A 21,105-nucleotide genomic window follows, 5' to 3' on the forward strand; every position below is an offset into this window, starting at 1 on the left:
TGCGAGACCACAACGTACATGTTCTGGCCCCCTTGCGAGGGCATAATGTTGTTATCGGTGTGAGTCGGCAGTTCAGGGCCACAGCTGCATTGCATCAGCCTCGTTAGTGACACCGATCATCCACTCCTACAAGAAGCCACTAGGAGATCGACCTACGGGGTCAGCACTACTGACTTTAAGTCACCAGCTCGCACGGGGGCCTTAGAAGGCTTGACCTGCAAGGGCGTCCATGTAGTCCGTTGGTTGCCAACTCCCGTGGAAGCCACGAAGAGTTCGTCTTGTAGAGGTGACCTCGCGAAACAGGGCTGATGAGGCCTCACCCTGGCTAACTGCTGCTGAGGATGAGTTAAGATGTTCTGCTGTTGTCTACATCGGGCTTCTCCCATGCTCAGATCTAGAAATTCATACTTCATCTCATAGAACTACTACACTTCAATCCCGGCGGGAACCACTGATGGCTCTACCGTGGGGAGTGGGGCGTTCACATATAGTAGCGGTGTATTTATCTAGGGCAATGGGGATGCTAAGTTTGGCCTGAACTTGTCTACTTGTCACAGGGGAGTTTTCCAGGTTCATCGTAGGTGTTTTTGTCCCCCAGTAATCGGTATTCGTTCTAGGTGTTGATGCTGCTCAAAAGTGCCTTTGAGTTCATAAAAATGGAAATTAGAAAGTGAGAACTCTAGTTTCTAAAAGGTGAGATCTTAGCTTTCTAGAAGAAGAGGACTTAGCCTTTTAGAATGTGAGAACTTAGCTTCTAGTAGAGTTTCCCACAAACGATGCCAATTGATGGTGCTCGATCTAGATACTCCTAACTAGAAGACGATCCGAACTCCAGTTGCGCGGCGAGCTGGACCAAGCTGCAAAATAGTAGATCAGAGAACCCAGGGTGGCTAACCTGACGAGGTTGCTCCGATGCTTAAGTCATTACTAGACTGTGGATGCGAGCTGAATGCTTGAGTGCTTGAATGCTAGTGAGTAAATAATCACGTGTACCTCTCTTTTTTCTCCTCTCTGGGTCTTTGGGGTTGGTGCCTTTATATAGGCATTGTTCAGTGTGGGCCTCACACACCGCATCCGAGATTTCCGGGAGATCGTGCCTAACCGGTCTGAAATCCTTGGAGGTAAACATCATGCACGTTGACCACCCTCCGGAACATTCAGTACGTGGGCCAACTTCCAAGAATCGTGGGAGTGTCAGGATATGGATGCTGAATTTTTCAGCAAGCACGTTTCGCAAGTCGCCACCTGGACCTCAGTCAGGCCGGCACGCCCTCGAGGGAGGTCGCTCCTTGCATCGAGGTCACTTCGGCCAGTGACGAGGTACTACAGGTCGGCCCTGGACGAGGTGCTTCTAGCCGACCTGAGTTGTGGTCGAGGTCGCGAGGTTGGCGGTGAAGGCAGGTTGCCAGGTCTAGGCGATGAGAAACCACGATCTAGGACTCCAAGTCATTGCTCAGGTGGTGTCTATGTGTCAACTAGCTGTTCCAAGATGCCATGTGTCATGATGTCATTGGAGGGCCAAATTCGCCCTCATCAGGATCCTTCCTAGTCGGATGTTAGAAGCAAAAGATTGAGTGGCGTCAATACAAGAAAAATCAGCTAAGCCGGCATTAGCTGAAACACCGGCATAGGCCTAAGCCGACGGTTCATTGGCCGCCACCTATAGTTGCGTCGCCCTAGGTCATGAATGCCGGCCTAAAAGACAAAGACCGCCGTCCTATAGACCCGGTCCAACCATTCATAAGCCAGCGATGTTTATAGAACCGTCGACCTATAGAATGTATGGTGGCAGTCCAAACTGCCGGGGCAGGGTATGTTAGACGACAACCTAATTACCGGCCTAGTTATTGAGCTGGTAGTCATAACTGCCGGCTTAGAGCCATTTGTCATTTTAATAAACCACCACCTTTGGTAAACGATGTAATCAAATCCGACGCTTATAACCGTCAGCTTAGAATAAATTGTCATCTAATTAAACCGCCACCATAAATATATTGACCACCGGCTTAGATATAGTATTAACCGCCAGCTTAAGTGTAATGATCTGTCAAATGTGGTGGTTTCTATGACTGCCGGCATAGATTTTGTTAGTTTTTAAATAATAACATCAGTTGACACCTGCTTAAAACTGAAACCTGAAACAAGAATTCAATATAATCAATTCTAATAATCTGAAATCTGATTTGCATTTCTAATCAAGAATTCAATACAATCATTGAAGAGTGTTCACACTTTACATTGCACACATATTACTATTAGTCTATTACAAGGCCACATCCTCCAACTACGCTTGTACAAAAAGCTAGCCACATATTGATCAACCAAGGCAATCTTTCCATCAAATATGATATAAACTTGTAGTTGGGTTGCAGTTTGTGGGAGGAGATTCCTTGTTGTTGTCTTGGTTCCTCTTCCTCCGGTCGAATATCTGAAACTTCCTAGTTTTGAATCCTTAGTGTTATTTGTGAATCATTTACATTGTTTGTCATTTCAACACCTTCAGCTTCACTTATTGGATGAACTCTAGACTCGGTTCTTTTGAAAGTATGAGGGCTGAGATCCTTCTGGTCAAAATGAACTCTATACTCTAGACTCAGTTATCTGAAACACGACATTGTTGCACGAACCTGGTTGCACTGAACCCGTAATCCCATAGAGTATGTACTTCTGAGCATCTGAGCTTCTTCTCTTGTTCATAACTATCTTGTATTTGACATCCTGGAACTGCAGACAATAACCATGGAAGTTAAACCATTTCTTATTACACCCTAGAGCTACAGAATTTGTGAAAACTTGAAAATTTTCAGCTAAAGGAACCCATCTCTAGTAAAGTAATAAACATTACCTTCAGAAATATGGGCAGAGTAGGTACTGTCTCAATTTTCTTCCAACTGCAGGACTTTTTATCCTACTCATAAGATGAAGGGAAGTCATCTACAGCATTCCCATCTGGTGTTGAGTGCAATTTTCAGTGCAAATTGGCTCCCAGAAAGTATCTCCATTGGCAAAGAAAAAAAAGGGAAAATAGTAAGTAGTAGTGGAAGCACTATAATTAATTGAACACTTGATGCAGGTTTGGTGATTCCATTTTTATTCCAAGGTTTCTCTTCTTTCCTGTTTTATTTCCATCCTCAGGTTCACCATCTACCAGTCCAATTATGCTCTTACTTTTGTTGCTGGCTTTATTTGAGGATATGGGGATAGATTTTTTCATCATCGTCTGTCTTGATGCAGTCTTACCAGTATCATTGAAATTAATCCTGCTACTGCTCAGCTTTTGTCACTGCAGCAGATCCTTGTTTCACATCCATATATATGTGAGTTCTATTAACAGTAGACAGAAGAATGAAAATGATAAATAGATTAAATATAACTAATTTTTTTGAATGGTAACTTTTGACTGCATTAAAAGTATTTTCATCTCACAGGAACCAAAACAACTGAATGAAATGTAAATGTTGCCCATGAAATGGTGATGACAACAGCTGTAAACTTTCAAGTGTTTGTGGCTCCCACAAAAGCCCAATATTTTATATTAGACAAACGGGTAGAGGAATTACACAACAAAGAATGGATGCATGCTTATTTCAGTCTAAAGCTGTACAAAAAGCAATAAAGGAGAAACACTGATCCAATACCCATTGGCAGACACTGAGGTTCAAATGAAGTCAATCTTAATATTGAGCTGGCACTTGGCAGCATGGCTGCCAGGCAAGCACTCCAGAAGCCACTGGTTTAAGCAAAACATGTGATAGCTCTAGCTACAATCCAGCTTTCCCATCTCATTATCAGCATCATATTCTTGAATGATTTCCAATCTTAGTATGCTGCTACAGCAGCCTTGCAGACAGGGCAAGCATTCTTCTGCAGAAGCCATTGCTTTATACAAAATAGGTGATAACTGTGGTCACAGTCCAGCTTTCCCACTTCATCATCAACTACATATTCTTCTTGACAAATGCTACATTTCCAATCTGTTTCAGTGGGAATATGTGATTGCAGATCCTCCATAAAGGAGTGCTTAATTTTTCTGAGGCAATGGAATATCTCATCTTCTCTTAAACTAGTATTTACATATCCAATTTTACCTCCCAGTTCAAGAAATTCCTCATGTCATATTATCAACTTCAAGCCACCAATCCCTGTATTGATCATATACCTCTGATCTTCCACCCAAAAGAAGGCTCTGGAACGTCATAATCTCTGCAAGCCCTCCTGGAATAACCATTAAGCAAGTCAGAAGATCAACTTGAAGAACAAATAAGTTGCCATTCATCTTAAATGTAAAAAAGGATCATATTCGTAGTATTAAACTAACTTTAATATCTATTCCAGCATGAATACTTTCTTATAGATAATTTGGCATAAATCAAAGCAAATTAAATGCAAAACATTGATTGATATAATCAAAGAGTTGGGTTTAATTTGTACATCCAAAAGAGTTATTCTAGTCTTGAGCTTTTGCACAAACAGGCCACACTTTGAAGAGAGGAGGCCTGCCTCTACTTCTCTCAAAGTCATTACATTACCTAGAAATGTTTATGCGGGATCTAAATAGGTGCCTCCTCTCCAAAAGACCTACAGCTCATGAGGATTTGCACAAGAAAATTTGTTCAAAATGATAAGACTACCATTATGCATCATTGGTTTAAAAACAAACTTCTAATGGTATAGGCTTTCTCTTAATAACTATAGATTACTCACAGACCATGCAACTAATGAAAAAAAAAAAAGAATATGAGTTATGTCAGCAACACACCCCATGATAAATCTTCCCTGTAGTTCCTGAGTTTGAAGGTCATCTACTGTTAAAATTGATTCCAAATTTTTTATACATGGGTTGGAATGGTCGGTTTCCCTTTTTTCAGTTTATGAATTATAACAACTTCCTTGTTCTTTGATGGCATCAGCAATCTCTTTAACATCCAGAAAAGTACGAACAGGCCCAATGTAGATTTCTGATTTCCACTGCAGAGCTATAAACATTCAAAATGTCAACAAACCACACTCTATGCACCAACGCCCGCCCGTGAATTGGCATCAATTCCAAGCTGGCACCTACCCCAACAGTACTTTGAGCCTATAAATTCTGACCCTGGGCTGAACCATCTTTCTCCCCTTTAACATCTGCACATCTCACTGCTTCCCAGTACAGTGAGTCCATCATATCAGCACAAAAAAAAAAAAAAAACCCAGGAAATATTTCCAAATGATAATGTGAATAAAGAGGACAGAATCTTCATAATGTGCTTTCTAGGTAAAATAATCAAATAACTACTTTCTTAGAGATCCATATTATCGAGCAGAGAACAATATTCTGTTCATTTACAATTTACTGTAAAGGTTTTGCCTCTTAAGTTAAATAATACAAATGCATAACCCTGTGGGCCTGCCCATTAAGGTCACAGCTTTTTCTTTGCCTTTGCAAGCTACTAAACAAGAAAAGCATCTTACCATATTTTTTTTGATAATATCCTACTCATATATAATAGCTTGATTGTTGAGTCCTATCCATATATGTATCAAGAAGAGCTGTAAACATAACTACTTTATATGGAACAGAACAAGTGGTAGTCAAGATAGAAACCATAATGTCTGAAATCAATATGCAGTTAATGCAAAAGCCATCACCTCATCCACAAAGTGATGAAACTAGGAATGTGTTAAACAATTTGAAATCTTTATAATTGGAATAACAGAAACAACAGTAAGAAAGTTAATTACCTGAATGCTCTATGAAAAAAGGATATAATTCCTCTATGCAACAGTAAGAAAGTTAATTTGAAATCTTTCTTTTATTCTTGATATATTTCTCTTACAGATATAATTCCTCTATGCAAGTTCTGCTAATATACAACATTCTTTTTTCCAAATACATTTCAGATTTACAATGATTTTCTAACTTCATCAAGAAGTGGTATAAGCTACTCTGGCAGCTTGGGTCATATCTTATGCGGAAAATTAATCCATTTATTCTAAATCATCTGAAAATTGTAGACTTGTTCTGTTTTTTTTTCCTATGATTCTAGATCAGCCATAATTCAGGATTCTGCATTCACATACTTGATCTACGATACTCATCTTCATATTAGAACCAAAGCAAGAAAAGCAAAAAATGTAAATAACTTATTTATGGAGAACTGGAGAGATTCAAACTGAAAATTATTCACTAACCAGTAAAGCGGAGCCCTTCTCCAATCAAGTAAGAAAACGTAAATAAAAGAAGAAGCTTCTTCCGCCCTTTCCTTGTTCTTCTATGTACTAGGAGTGTAGAGCAGCAGTTGTTGAAGCCCTACGATGAAAAAAAGCACGATTAGGGTTTTATAATTAATTGAGAAACAAAAATGGGGTATAAAAACTACAAGGGTCGATGAACTTACCTTTCTCGACTTCTCTGTTGAATTTCACAGCTCTGCGCCGATTGAATATAAATAGAGATCAATTCAGACTCCCGATCAAAGGAAACCTTCCATTGTTGTGTGAGAGAGAAAGTAAAGAAGTAGAGTTGTGTGGGAGAGAAATCGTTGCTCTTCCCATGTAGCGGAGGAGTCGTTGCTCTCTCCCAAGACGGACGGAGCAGAAATCGGCTCCATGATTTTAGAAATCAATGGAGGGAAAGCATTGAACCAGTCGATCTAAGAACAATTTAATTATGACCGGCTGGTTTAATGCGAATACCGCTGGTTTAGTTCACTTAACCGCCACCCTGTTTTAACGGTTTCCTTGGTTTAATTCATTGGCGGCAGTTTTGATAAAATCGCCACCATTGTTTGGACTGGAAATAGAGTTCTATGTGATCTCAATACTCACACTCTTTCTTTCCTCACCCATCAAGAGATAACAAAGCCCTGGATTTGTTCTGTTGTTGTTGTTGCTGCAATACTAAGAGGAAGGAGAGTTCAGAGTTGTGCTCTTGTTTGTTCACACTTCGATCACAGTAGCGTGCATTTTTCATTTTAATGCACAGCGTATGATCTAAGTTTAAACTGAAGTAGAAGTAGAATGGAGTAAAGGTAGTGATGAAGGAATTTACTTTATTCGGAGATACCAAGCTTGTTAATTTAGACAAGAATTAATTCAGTAAAGATTAGGTTTTGTCGCAATGAACGAATAAAGTTTGGAATGCTTTTCCCAGGTAGTGGGTGCAAGGTTGGTCGTCAAACCTGAACTTTCCTGAACTACGTCCAATAAAATCCAAGAAAGGGAATAAGTGATGTTGATGGTTTTTGGGCTGTGATTACTTCAAAAAAATCCGATATCCGATCAGATTACTCGTATTTGCATGTTAAAACCTACATCTATTAGTAATTAATTGCATTGGATGCGGATTCCATAAAAATTTGAGCCTGATTATATTATAATAATTAATTTTTTAATTTTTCTTTATTCTTTATTTGAAAATTCAGTAATGAGATCAGATTCGGATGCTAGATGAATCCAATCCGAATCCAACCCCTATTATAGCATAGCCCTATTGTTATTGGACAATTTTCATGGTCTTAACTTAACAATCTAGCCAGATGGTTAACCGATAAACCAATGATCAAATGAGGTTTCCGATTCTGTTGGGTTCAAACCCGTTTTCCCGTTTCAGATGTCCATTGTCACAAATCTTACTCTCTTTTTCTTTTCAACCACTTTAGAATTTTGTGTTTTTTATTTAAAAAAAAAAAAAAAACAAATAGAGACTACTACTCTTACAAGTTACAATGGATTCAGTTTCCTAGTGTAAGGATATGCATCCCTTTAGGTCTCAATTCTTGTCAATCCCAAACCAGATCTGAAACCAAACCAAAAACCTACCATTCTATTTCAAACTTAGAACTCAAGGATAGAAATCATTTAGAAGTGATACTTCAGACGTGGATTTAGGTCTGCATTTGCTCGACAACTTGAAACCTGACTTGAAATCAGGTTTACCATTTTGATTTTTTTCTTAATTTTAGAATTCTCTTGAGATTTTTATTCTCGCTTTTTATAAGATAAATAATCATTTAGAATACAATGTTTAGATCAAGTTCAGACATGCTTTTAAATCTTAAATAGTTGGAATGGAGAATACGAAGTTCGACCAATGTCTGAATTTATAGAAGTCCAATGAAACTGAAAATGCTACATAGTAGATGGGTGCAAGTAGAGCGAGGATAGTCCAAGGGGTTTTGAAATGTTTAATCAACACTTCAGCTACCCATGGCCTGATCTTTCTCTTGCAATAATCTTGAATTTCCAGTTTAACCTGATCAAATTGATCGGAATCCACCAAACCCTTTACTAGCTCGTTTATGAGGTCGGCCACTTCTTTGTCACTAGCAAGATAATTGAAGAGTACACCGTCTGATCTTAGCTCTTTCACATCATCAGCATCATCAATTAGTGAATCCAGGAAACATATGTAGGAAGTTATTCCTAACTTTAGTGTTTTGGAAACGTCGTTGTCCGGGACAGTCGGACAATTTCGCCCAGGAACCGGTGGACAAAGTAGTTCTAGTTCCGGTTCGGTTTTTAAAACAGTGCCTAACTTTTCTTCAGAACCACCAGCTAAACATCTTTCATAGGCTATCAAATTCAGAAATCTCGCCTTGGTTGAACGATCAACAACCAGTGCAGGAAGATACACGTAGCCATAGATGAAACCAAGTCGGAAACGAACACTCTTGAGGCTAGATGATTTGCTCATTTTGAATTTGATCCCTACTGCTTTAAGCTCTTTGACTGACCTGAACTTGTGCCACACGAATTGCTCCCTCCAATTTGGACGACAACAACAACAACATTTGGAAAGACGAGATCCGAACATGTTACTGAGCCAGGCACAGCTTGTTTGTTGTTGGTATCTCTGCAATGTTTGATCCTTGGTAGTGAGGGGCAGGGATGAATCTCTGAAAGAACATAGCGTAAAGGGATTTGGGGGTAACCAATCGGATCTTCCTTTTCTGGGTCCATCTGTTTCATTACTTTCTTCAAGGAGTTTGGTACGAAGAAGGTCAAGGAGATGATGAGGTTTAGTTCTTTTGCTCTGACTAGACTCACTGTTCTGAGGATTGCTCGAATCAAACTTAACATCTTCGGCAACCAAAGAATTAGTTGCGTTAACAAACTTGCGTACCATTTTCATCCAATCCTCGTCGGGATATGCCAAGCTCGCTAATTCCTCGAGAACCCAAAATGGGAGCTGATTCTCCATCAAGAACAAGTCTTTTGCTGCAAAGAATATATCGTCATTTTTCATCTCCATATCCTCGAGCCTGTCTTTTGCAACACAGTAAATAAAATAGACAATGAAACACCCATCCAAGAACATCATACGTGCAAATTCATTCTCCCTGAAATTTTCAGAAGTATCGAGATAATCTCTCTTTGCATCTTGAGCTCTCTTTTCCACCTCCACGTACAAGTTCGTCATTTTGATTTTATCCTCTGAAGCCAACTTACACGCTATTCTGATCTTGTGTTTCTCTTTCTCACCACCTCCGTGGTGATAAGGGCCGATAGAAATCACTTCAGGACGATAGCACTTCTCGTTTTCTTTGATCTCTTGCATTATCCTTGGAACCTCTCGCATTAGTACCTTCGTATCAGATTGAGTGGTTCCTTCCTTGTCTCCAATTATTTCTGATAACCATTCATCAGTGGAATGGTCACCCAGTAGGGTGCTCCAGTTCCATTTAAATTCTTTTTGCCATGAAAATAATATTGCATTAAATGGGTTTGGCAGATCTTTCCTCACAGTTGAAGGTGCACTTGCTTTAAATAAGGAAATGGGGTTTTCCATTGCCTCATCCATCATTCTCTTGCGTTTCTCGGTCATTGGGATTTATGGTTAGAGTTTAAATCAGCTTAAAATCAAGTTTATCCGCCCTCCTGTTGTTCATCAGAAACCACACAGCTAAGTGGAAGAAGATTATTGGGAAAAATACATACAAAAAATGTTTCAAAAATTCAGGTTTTCTTTAAAGACCAGCAAGTGTCTTTGATTTTCTCTAATTTTTAACTATGTGATTGAAAAAGTAGAAATAATTGAATGTGGTGAAAAAGTAATAGTTCTAATTGTATTTTCTGCCCACACATAACCTATTCAAAAATAGGAATATTTTAATTAATAACATGATTTAATGAAAATATTAAGAGTTAATACTTTCATATAAGACTTAATGCAAACTTTAAGTCTTGTTATTGGTGGTTTCCAATAAAATCAAGTTCGATTATATACAATATAATAATACATATATACAGATCTGATTCAGAATTGGAATTTCAATATCAGATCAGTTCTGTTTGGCGCGGTTTGAAAAATGATCTCAGATCAAGCCAAACCAGACCAAACCGTTTTACAGCAAACCATCAACCAAATTGTTTTGGTATGGAAACCAAACCAGACCAAACCGTTTTATAACAGTTTGGAGCTGTTTCAAATACGGTTTCGGTCATTTTATGCTTCTATTAGGCTTAATTCCATTAGAAAGTCCAAATAACACCCCTACACTCTTGCAGTTTTTTTTTTTTTTTTTATGTGCATGTATTTTATACATACCAGTGTCTCGAGAGGTTAGAAAGAGAAAAGTTAGAACTTTTATTTTATTATAAAAAAATAATTTATTATAAATATTTATATTTCTCAAAGAACCATTCAGCTTAAAAGTTTAAGTTGTTAGATAAATCATTGAATAGGTTGATATTCTCTAACAATATTATTTCAATTTATGATTTGGTTTAATTTATAAAATCTAATAAACCAAATAAACAAAACCAAAACTGTAAACCATAATTTAGGAAAACGTCACACCCAAGCAAACCATTTTCAGGTTCAGATAGAACCGAACAACTTCAAATTCAGTTTGATTCGGTTCAATTTTTCCTTTTGGATCATACAATAAATACCCCTACCAGCCACGTCTCAATAATCTGGCAATACAAATCTTTTGGAGGGCAAGAAAAAGGAAACTGGAGTAATTGAGCATGATTTCAAGATTTGTAATTAAAATTTCATCAAAAGTACTAAATAAGCCACTGAAATGCAGAAATTAGAGCACAGTGGACGAATAACAAGGGAAAAAATCACTAACCAAACCTCATTATTTGGACTTCCATTGTCTTGTCAAATCCTTGGGTACACTCATTATTTGTATGTTTTACATTAGATATCAAAGATATAGATAATACTCATAAGATCACAATTGATTCTAAGATCAGCACAACTAGCAAATAAAATTAAGGGTAAATTTAACTATCCTTATGGTTTAACTATTGACCAAATGTATCCTTACTGTTTGAAAATTGTCTTGTCGCTACTCACGCTGTTTCTTACAACTGATTAATACTTTCCTTACTAGTAACGTCTGCTAACAGAAAGACAAAAAAAAAAAACGCTGATTCATCAAAACCCAATGATCTCTGTCTCGTCTCTGCCTCCACCTCCCCTTCCCTTCCCTATTATTTATCACTCTTTCTCAAACCATAAAGTGGGATATAAGTTCTCTCTAAACTTGCCGGAGCAGTTGCTCAGAAGAAATCGATGGTCAAATCCGTCAGCTCTACACAGTCTGCTAAAGTCGCTTGCTCTCTTTGGTCTAATGGTGTATAGTGTACTTAACACGGATTTGACTTCCCTATGGGCGCCATTTAATGGCTTCCCTGTACCAGCAGCAGCAGCACAATAAGGTGAACAGTCGCTAGGCAGCCCGGTAAGGTGAACAGTGGAAGAATGGCGCCATGTAGACGCGACGAGAGGGAGAGGGAGAGGGAGAGGAGGAGTCGAAGAATGGAAGAATGACGCCATTTACTGGGTTGTCTTTGATTTCTGTACAGACAAGACGAGAGGGAGAGGGGGAGTGGAAGAATGGAAGAATGGTGCCATTTACTGGGTTGTCTTTGATTTCTGTACAATCGAGACGAGAGGGAGAGGAATGGAAGAATGGAAGAATGGCGCCATTTACTGGGTTGCCTTTGATTTCTGTACAGACGAGACGAGAGGGAGAGGAGAAGTGGAAGAATGGAAGAAGTGGAGCCATTTACTGGCTTGTCTTCGATTTCTGTACAGACGAGACGAGAGGGAAATAGTCAGCCAGGCAGGGGAAACAGTTGCCATGCCAGAGTTTTCAAACCTAAGCACTACCTCTCGTACTTCCTGTGTGGCAATTCTCGTGCTTCCCTCGTGCTAATACAAATTCAGATGTGCACAGTCGCCATGCGAGAGTCTTCAAACTCAAACAGCGGTGCCGGTGCTGGAGACTCCCCTTCTCCCCCTCGAGTCCATACGGGTGAGTGGTTCAACCCTATGAGGGTATTTTAAGGCAGGCTTGAAGGGTTACATGATGGGATATTTGAAAGGGCATTTTTGAACATAAATGAGTCATTTTGGATTTTTTTAAAATTATAATAGTGACGTGATGGCACATTGGAAATTTGAAAGTTATTATGACGGTAAAGGAAGATTTAGACAATTGTCCGAAAGAAACAAGACAAGGGATAGAGACAGTTAATTTTCAATAAGTAGGAATATATTTAATCAATTAGTTAAACGATTAGGGTAGTTTAAGAAATTTACATGAATAAAGGCTTAAGATTATGTGCATAAACATAAAGAAAATAGGAAAGAGGTGGAGATAAATTCCGATACAGTCTTTTGTTAGAAATTGAAATGACAAAAACATTCAAAAAGAAAGAGCACAGCTAATAAAGAAAAAAATTGGAGATCCTCTATCTAGTATTACCAGACTTGGATTGCACCCGGCAATTGGACTGGTGAGACTGATAGCCCTGTGAGCTTCATCGGTCCTAATAGACTCCTAGTCTTTTTATGGTTTATATTACGGACTAAACGATATAACTGGTGGTAAGTTAAACCTCAATGCTTCAACCTAAATTTACAAATGAAACGAAGGAATAAGAACAAGGCTATAATAACAATTTGAACTTACAGAACATGGTGTCTATCTCGTTTCCCAGAGCTCTCATTCTCTCTGTCTCTCTCGGACGTCGCTCGCTGATTACCACAATACCACCATATTCGATTGGTTAAGGTTCGAGTTTGAGATTGATTACTACCCTACTGAAACTTATATTGTCAGTTTGGAGCAAACGAAATAAATTCAATAAATGACAAACAGCTGGTTGGCGAAACATTATTATATTATTGTAAACGAAATAATTCACTAAAAATGACAAACAGTTGGTAGGTAAATAATTCACATGTGACTCCATTTTTTTTTGTTCGTTTTACAGAAATTTACATTTTCTATACTTAGCCTTGCTTCACAAGTTCACATTCAAATTATAAAAATTAAATCAGAATATTTTAATAAAAATATATGATATTAATAATGCTTTTGAAAGATAATTATCCATATCTTTCAAAATTTAAATTAATCATTAATTGAAATATTTATAAAATATTAAAATTACTGTAAAGGGTGATGGAATTACATCATCGAATTAATGAATGAGGTGGCATACTAAACATACAAATCTATATATCCCTCTGGGGATAAAAGAAAAAGAAGTGGCACATAAACCCAAGAATCTTGTCTTCTAAACAACAAGAAATTAAGAATGTTATATAATAAATGGGTGCATAAATCAAACCCTTGGTAGGTACTGATTAGAACACCCTTTATTATGCATTAATTCAGAAAAAATATACCTCTCTATGCTTGGTGTGCTATAATGCTTTAATGTTAGGGGTGCAAGTAGGGCGAGTTGGGCCGGATTTATGGTCAACTCAGTCCCAGTCTTAAAGTTTGGGCTTAGGGTGGATTAAGCCTGAGATCAAGTCCGATTTTTCCAACTTGAGCCTAACCTGCATTGTAATTTGATGAATTCAGGCCTGGGCCAGGTTTAGATTGGTCAATTAATCCACTCTAAAATTTTACATATATATGCATGTCTTGTGTAATTTCTAATCTTCAATTAAATAAATGACAAAAAAAATTCCTTGTGTAATTTCTAACATTTGGAATTCAGGCTTGAGCCATTGTGAATGGGTGGAACCTACACCCCATGTCTTGTGTAATTTCTAATCTTCAATTAATTAAAATTCCTTTTCTGTTGATAAAAAATTCCAACTTGTGCAAATTACATCAACCATTTGGACCTGGTCATATTAAATAAATGACAAAAAAAAAACAATTTCTTATAGAAAATAGATCAAACCATAGGATCAAATCCATATTTTTTCTAATATACTTATTCTTTTTCTTTCAATAAAATATTTTTTCTATTATATTTTCAAAAATATTCTGTTGAAACTCACTATTTTTTTTAATAAATTATATGAAAGTTTCACTACTAATTTTCTAAAATTCCTTTTTGGTGAACAAGAATTGTTCCCTTTGTCTTATGGTGCCATTGCTTTGAACTGAATTTTTCAAGATGATTGCCAATTTTGTTAGATTCCTAGGATTAGAAGAAAGAAAAAGAAGAAATGGGCCAAGAGGCCTAAAAATTGCTATGTATCAAGAAGATGAAGTTAATGGGTTGGGTTATTTGAATACTTGAACTAGAACAATTTGGTTTGATTAGTTTGACCAGATTATGCAATTTTCAAAAAAATAGTAGGTTTGAGTAATTTGCATGGTCTTAAAATACGATTTGGAAAAGGAACCATTCTAGCCACTAGTTTCTAATCGACGGTTCGACTGTCCAGTTCAAACAAATGGCTCGTTCTATCAAAAATAAAAAAAAAATAATTAAAAATAAAAAATAGTCAAAACCGTTGAATAAGTCAACGAATCGACGGTTCGACCGCCAGGGTCAATGGGTCATTGACTGATTTAACAATTTTTGGCATGGACCGAGTTTGGGGTAAAACGGAACCGATTGTCTGGACAGTTCTTCGGCCGAACGGTCTAACCGACCAGGTCAACGATGGTTCAAAAACCATGGTAATTTGAATACTCGAAAGCATTCCACTCACTAACCTCAATTACTAGTTCATGCCATATTGGACCAATATGATTTGATCAATTCGACCTAGTTATGCAATTTTGATAACAAAAAAGGAAAAAAAAAGAGAAATTTAAAAAGGGTAAATTACAAAGCCCCCTGTACAATAGGGTTAGCCACAAACTCCCTATACTTTAATTTGCAACAAAGATTCCTTGAACTTTTACATTGCGACAAATACCCCCTTGGCTGTTAAGTTAGATGACAAAAGGCATTAAATAACCAAAATACCCATCTAAACTTTCTCTATTTTCTTTTTCTTGCCATTCTGCCTTAAATTGTAACCTGTTACATAAAACTTGTGAAGTGTGTGGTGTATCATATATGTACTTGACTTATGCTTTCTTTAAAGAAAACCACTTAGTTATTTTTAGTTTTATTCTTTTGTTTTAATTTTTTTCATTCAAAAGAATAATAACAAATTAAAATAAAAGAATCCAAGTAGGAGAGACGAGGAGAAAGACTTTCGGGAGCTATAATTTAATTTAAATTTAATTAATTAATAAAATTTTAAAAATGAAATTGCCATTATTCACCAAACCAAACTCATGTCCAGCCAAGGGCGTTACTTTTACATAGTGGCTGGGTCACTTGTTATACATTAAATGTGTATGCAAATTTTGGGAGGTCATAACTTTGTATTCTAATGTCAAATATTGAGGTGGTGCTTTTTTTTTATCAAATGTGTAACTTTTCAAGATCTATGTGTTATGGCACCTTGCCCTATTATTTATTTCAAAAAACCCTTTTCTGGCCTCAATTGCAATTTTTAATATTTTTTACAAATAAAAAATTGGAACCAGAATTTAAAATTAATATATACTTGTACATATATTACATGTAGAAACTCATATACATGTACATATTCCGATACCTGTAATAATCTTCTGAAACCAAACGGTTGGCTACTTCGACAAACTCGTTCAGCATTCCGTTGCCTGCATTTTGGGGGAAAACGAAACTCATCAAAGTACGGATGACTAGAAATGGAAGCAGGTTCTCCAGCAAGAACAAATCTCTTGTTACTGAAACTATAGCATCACTTCTTAAGTCCAACAGATCAGACTTCCCCTGCATATGAAAAAAACAAGGAAACAGCCATCAACGAACATTACATCTGCAAACCTTTCACGGCTGATAGTGAAGCCTAGAGAGCCCTTTGCATAATAATAGAGATATTGTACATATTTAGAAAGATATTGTGCTTACAGAGTTTTAGGAAGTTAGAATATTTGCTCCTCCATTGATTAGGATATTGCTGATTTTAGTCTTGCTAATTTTAGTCTTGATGTAATTGTATATATATTGGTTGTCCCCTCCATTGATTAATACAAGAGTTACCATTCTTTTTGAGCATTGACCTTTGCAATTATTCTTTATGGTATAAGAGCCATGCGTACACCATGGCTGATAAAAACAAAGGAGAAGGAGCGGCTGGCCATGGTGCGAAACTACCAACCCTTGATCCGAAATCCCCTTATTATCTCGGTTCGCATGACAACCCCGGCTTGGTCGTGACCATGATCATCTTGAAAGGCGATAATTATGATGAATGGGCCAAAGCCATGAAGAACGCGTTCTGGGCGAAGAAGAAACTGGCTTTTCTTGAAGGAACTGTGACGAAACCTGGTGACGATCCCAGCGAATTAGAAGATTGGTATAGTGTGAATTCCATGTTGGTAGCATGGATATTCAATACCATAGAACTGGGGCTACAATCTACATTCTTCTACATGGAGACAGCAAAGGAATTTTGGGAGGATCTTCGGGAACGGTTTACTATTGGGAATGATTTGCGGATTCACCAATTAAAGAGTGACTTGGCCAATTGCAAACAAGAGGGCATGACTGTATCCGCATATTATGGGAAGATGAAGACCATGTGGGAGGAGTTGGCTGGGTATGTGAAGAACCCACAATGTACGTGTGGTGGATGCAAGTGTGGAGCGGTGACCGAGCTGGCGTTTGAGCGGAAAAAGGAGAAAATTCATCAATTTCTCATGGGTCTGGGCAGTGCAGTTTATGGCACTGTTAGATCAAATATTCTGAGTACAGATCCTTTACCTTCATTGAACCGAATACATGCAATAATTGTGCAAGAAGAACGGCACAAAACGGTGGCTTGAGCACGCGAAGAACGAGTAGAGGCTATGGGATTTGCTGTGCAAACTGGAAATAGAGCCAAAGCACCGAACAAGGATGAGAAGATGTGCTCTCACTATGGAAAAACTGGACATGAGGTGCTAGAATGCTTTCAACTTGTGGGCTACCCAGATTGGTGGTTTGCAGGCAAAGGAGGTCGTTCTGGTGGTAGTGGGGGAAGAGGAAGTCAAGGCACAGGAACGGGAAGGGGTCGAGGAGGGTCTGGTACAGTGGCTGCCAATGCTGTCCAGACACCAGGAAGCTACGGCGCCAGCACCACTGCTGCTACTATCCGGACTAGCGATAAAGTTGCCTTTCCCGGGCTTAATGATGAGCAGTGGGCAACGCTAATGGCGGTGATCAATTCACACAAGGAATCCACTTCAGAGAAATTGACGGGTAAGAAAATGTGGTTGATAGATTCGGGATGTTCTCCCAATATGATCGGGAAATTGAAATTATTGAAGAATGTGCGTGAAATCCCTCATTGTGTTGTTGGACTTCCTGACGGAAAGAATATGATGGCATTGCAAGAAAGAGAAGTGCAGCTTGGGAAATAATTGATCTTAAAACATGTTTTATATGTTCCCAACTTGAATTGCAATTTGATATCTGTGTCTCAATTTATCGATGAATTAAAATGTACAGTCACGTTTTCTGAAAAAATGTGTGTAATGCAGGACCCCACTCCGAGGACAGTGATTGGTGTGGGTGAGAAACGTGATGGGGTCTATCTTTGGCGTTGTGTGGCAAGGACTAGTGCATGCAGATTGGCGAAGGTGGACTCATATGAGCTGTGGCACATGCGAATGGGACACCCCTCAAAACGAGTTGTTAGTTTGCTTCCTACTATTAAAAATAAAATTGCTAGTCAAGAAACACACAGTGAGTTGTGTAATGTTTGTTTAAGAGCTAAACAAACCCGTGATGTATTTCCTTTAAGCAATAATAAAGCTTTTGCACATTTTGCCTTGATTCATTACGATGTTTGGAGACCAAATCGTACTCCTACTTCATGTAGTGCTATATATTTTTTTACCGTTGTTGATGATTATTCACGGGCAGTGTGGATTTATTTGATGGCAGAAAAGAGTGAAGTCAGTGCTAACATTGTGAAGTTTTGTACCATGGTAATTACCTAATTTGATAGTAAGGTACGAGTGATAAGGAGTGATAATGGGTCAGAATTCGTAGCCTTGAGCAATTATTGTGATACTCATGGCATCATTCACCAAACATCATGTGTTGGGACACCTCAACAAAATGGTAGGGTGGAACGCAAGCATCACCATATTCTGAATATTACGCATGCTCTACGTTTTCAGGCAAATTTACCTGTAAGTTTTTGGGGTGAATGTGTATTGACTGCATGATATTTGATTTAACCATACTCCAAGTCCTCTACTTGATGGAAAGAGTTCATATGAATTGTTGTTTGGGAAGGAACCAACTTACAAACATATTCGTGTTTTTGGGTGTTTATTTCTTGCTCATTATCAAGGGCGTGACAAAGATAAGTTTGGTTCTCGAAGTCGAAGGTGCGTTTTTGTTGGATACCCTTTCGGTAAGAAAGGATGGAGACTCTACGACTTGGATACAAATGAGTTCTTTGTATCCCGTGATGTTGTATTCTCTGAACATATTTTTCCTTATAAGCTTGCTGTTTCTAAATCTCTTAACACCGATGTGATCGAGCAACCACCTATTTGTAATGATGATGTACATTTTCATGAGCTGGATAGCGAAGATACTTTGAATGGTAAACCAACTCCTGAAGAAGATTTGACTCCGGAAGCAAGGGGGAGTAGTGAGGTTCTTAATGAACAGAGAGGGGACAACGTGAACTTGGAAAGGAACAGTGAAGGTGAAAAACTTGGTCGAGGATGTAGGGAAAGGCGTCCTCCTGAGAAGCTGAAGGACTATGTATGCCACATAGCACAACACATCAACGACTCCCTTGCTGATTATGCCACTCCTCAGGTGTGTCTTATTCTACTGCACGCTACGTGACTTGTACTAATTTTTCCTTGAGATAGAGACAGTTCTTAGTAGCTATAACTACAAGGAAAGATCCCACATATTTTTTCAGACGCGATTCGTGAGCCACACTGGAGACAAGCCATGAAGGAGATTGAAGCTCTTGAGCGTAATGGCACCTGGACTCTTGAAATGTTGCCTCCCGGGAAGCAAAAGATCGGGTGCAAATGGGTGTACAAGACCAAGTATAACTCAGATGGAACGATCGAAAGACACAAGGCTAGATTAGTGATTTTAGGGAATAATCAGAAGGCGGTGCAAACGGGTGTACAAGACCAAGTATAACTCAGATGGAACGATCGAAAGACACAAGGCTAGATTAGTGACTTTAGGGAATAATCAGAAGGTTGTGATAGATTATAATGAGACTTTCGCTCCAGTAGCAAAGATGGTGATTGTTCGGTTGTTTTTGGATGTAGCGGCAGCACAAAAGTGGGAGCTTCATCAAATGGATGTGCATAATGCCTTTTTGCATGGTGACCTGGCAGAAGAGATGTACATGCGATTGTCGCCTGGTTTTTCATCTACACATCCAGGAAAGGTATGTCGCTTGCGAAAATCTTTCTACGGATTACGACAGGCACCCAAAAACTGGTTTGCCAAATTGGGCACGACCTTGAAGATGTATGAATTTACTCAATCACACTCAAATTATTCTTTATTCACTTACCATAAGGAAGGAGCTACACTCTGTGTTTTGGTGTATGTGGATGTTTTTGTTGTTGGAGGAAACAATGGGGAGATGATACATCGATTCAAGCAATATCTGAGTCGGTGCTTTCACATGAAGGATCTTGGGTTGTTGAAGTATTTTCTTGGTATTGAAGTTGCTAGAGGAGATTGGGGCATCTATTTCTGTCAACGAAAGTATGCACTAGATATTATTTCTGAAATAGGATTGCTAGGAGCTAAACCGGCTCATCTGCCCATGGAACAAAATCATTGGCTCGCACTGGCCGATGGGAAGTTGCTTGATGACCCAGAAAAATATCGACGTCTAGTAAGAAGATTGATCTGTCTTACAATAACACGACCTGAGCTTTGCTATTCTGTGCACATATTGGCACAATTTATGCAACAACCACGACAAGAACATTGGGATGCAGCTCTACGGGTGGTTCGACACTTCAAAGGGAATCTAGGACAGCGAATCATCTTAAGCGCCAACAGTGATCTCCGACTGTATGCTTATTGTGACTCCGATTGGGCTAGTTGTCCTTTGACATGACGCTCTTTGACTGCATACTTTGTGATGCTTGGACGGTCTCCTGTTTCCTGGAAAACCAAAAAGCAACATACCGTCTCACGTTCATCTACAGAAGCAGAGCACAGGTCCTTGGTTGCCGCGATGTGTGAACTGAAGTGGTTGAAGAGTGTCCTATGTGACCTTGGCATGGAACATCCCAGACCTATGAGATTGCATTGTGATAGTCGTGCCGCTATTTATATTGCAGCTAATTCGGTGTTTCATGAGCACACCAAACATATAAAGGTTGATTGTCACTTTGTTCATAATGCTATGCAAGCCCGGATTATTGAAATTGTTCATGTGTGAACTTACAATCAGTTGGCAGGCATTTTGACAAAGGCACTTGGCCAACGTCAGTTCGATTTTCTTCTTCACAAGTTGGGCATACGTGACTTACATGCTCCAACTTGAAGGGGAGTAATAGAGATACTATACATATTTAGAAAGATATTGTGCTTATAGAGTTTTAGGAAGTTAGAATATTTGCTCCTCCATTGATTAGGATGTTGCTGATTTTAGTCTTGCTAATTTTAATCTTGATGTAATTGTATATATATTAACTGTCCCCTCTATTGATTAATACAAGAGTTACTATTCTTTTTGGGCATCGACCTTTGCAATTATTCTTTACATAGCAAGTCATTGCTTTTCCTGCTATATCTAGCACTTTTTTGTACAAATCTTGTATATCAATCCCACCATCCGAAAGGAATTTACCAAATTTCTCCAGTACTGTT

The 21,105-nt window shown here is 38.4% G+C and overlaps 3 protein-coding genes across 4 annotated transcripts; 2 read left to right on the forward strand and 1 right to left on the reverse strand.

Annotated features, from left to right (window-relative positions):
* Positions 1–2,177: 2,177 nt before the first annotated feature.
* On the reverse strand, positions 2,178–13,021 carry LOC104608831 (UPF0481 protein At3g47200-like). 2 transcript variants are annotated; one of them, XM_088891098.1, is made up of 6 exons: positions 12,918–13,021; positions 6,381–9,861; positions 6,175–6,292; positions 3,639–4,215; positions 2,846–2,996; positions 2,178–2,724 (listed from the first exon to the last, which is right to left on the reverse strand). In XM_088891098.1, the coding sequence occupies exon 2, from the start codon at positions 9,806–9,808 to the stop codon at positions 8,039–8,041; it is 1,770 nt and encodes a 589-aa protein (XP_088747224.1). In that variant the 5' UTR covers positions 9,809–9,861; positions 12,918–13,021; the 3' UTR covers positions 2,178–2,724; positions 2,846–2,996; positions 3,639–4,215; positions 6,175–6,292; positions 6,381–8,038. The 2 variants fall into 2 exon arrangements, with proteins under 2 accessions (XP_088747224.1, XP_088747223.1); XM_088891097.1 differs by having other exon boundaries at positions 2,846–4,215.
* Positions 13,022–16,343: 3,322 nt separating this feature from the next.
* On the forward strand, positions 16,344–17,066 carry LOC148790171 (uncharacterized). The gene has a single exon (XM_088892220.1). It carries the CDS (start codon positions 16,344–16,346, stop codon positions 17,064–17,066), a length of 723 nt encoding a protein of 240 aa, XP_088748346.1.
* A 24-nt stretch (positions 17,067–17,090) lies between these two features.
* LOC148790172 (uncharacterized) lies at positions 17,091–19,404 on the forward strand. The gene is made up of 5 exons (XM_088892221.1): positions 17,091–17,624; positions 17,763–17,861; positions 18,408–18,419; positions 18,526–19,062; positions 19,153–19,404. The coding sequence occupies exons 1-5, from the start codon at positions 17,091–17,093 to the stop codon at positions 19,402–19,404; spliced, it is 1,434 nt and encodes a 477-aa protein (XP_088748347.1).
* The last annotated feature ends 1,701 nt before the right edge of the window (positions 19,405–21,105 follow it).

The sequence above is a fragment of the Nelumbo nucifera genome, chromosome 7 (assembly GCF_055504915.1).
Source record: "Nelumbo nucifera cultivar China Antique chromosome 7, China Antique-T2T, whole genome shotgun sequence".
Taxonomy (NCBI): Eukaryota; Viridiplantae; Streptophyta; class Magnoliopsida; order Proteales; family Nelumbonaceae; genus Nelumbo; species Nelumbo nucifera.

Coding starts and splice junctions, on each gene's coding strand:
- LOC104608831 (XM_088891098.1), bottom strand. CDS start 9,808: ATGACCGAGAAACGCAAGAGAATGATGGATGAGGCAATGGAAAACCCC.
- LOC148790172 (XM_088892221.1), top strand. CDS start 17,091: ATGGGATTTGCTGTGCAAACTGGAAATAGAGCCAAAGCACCGAACAAG. Junction 17,625..17,762: donor TGGCATTGCAAGAAAGAGAA/GTGCAGCTTGGG, acceptor TGTGTAATGCAG/GACCCCACTCCGAGGACAGT. Junction 19,063..19,152: donor CTGATTATGCCACTCCTCAG/GTGTGTCTTATT, acceptor CTACAAGGAAAG/ATCCCACATATTTTTTCAGA.
- LOC148790171 (XM_088892220.1), top strand. CDS start 16,344: ATGGCTGATAAAAACAAAGGAGAAGGAGCGGCTGGCCATGGTGCGAAA.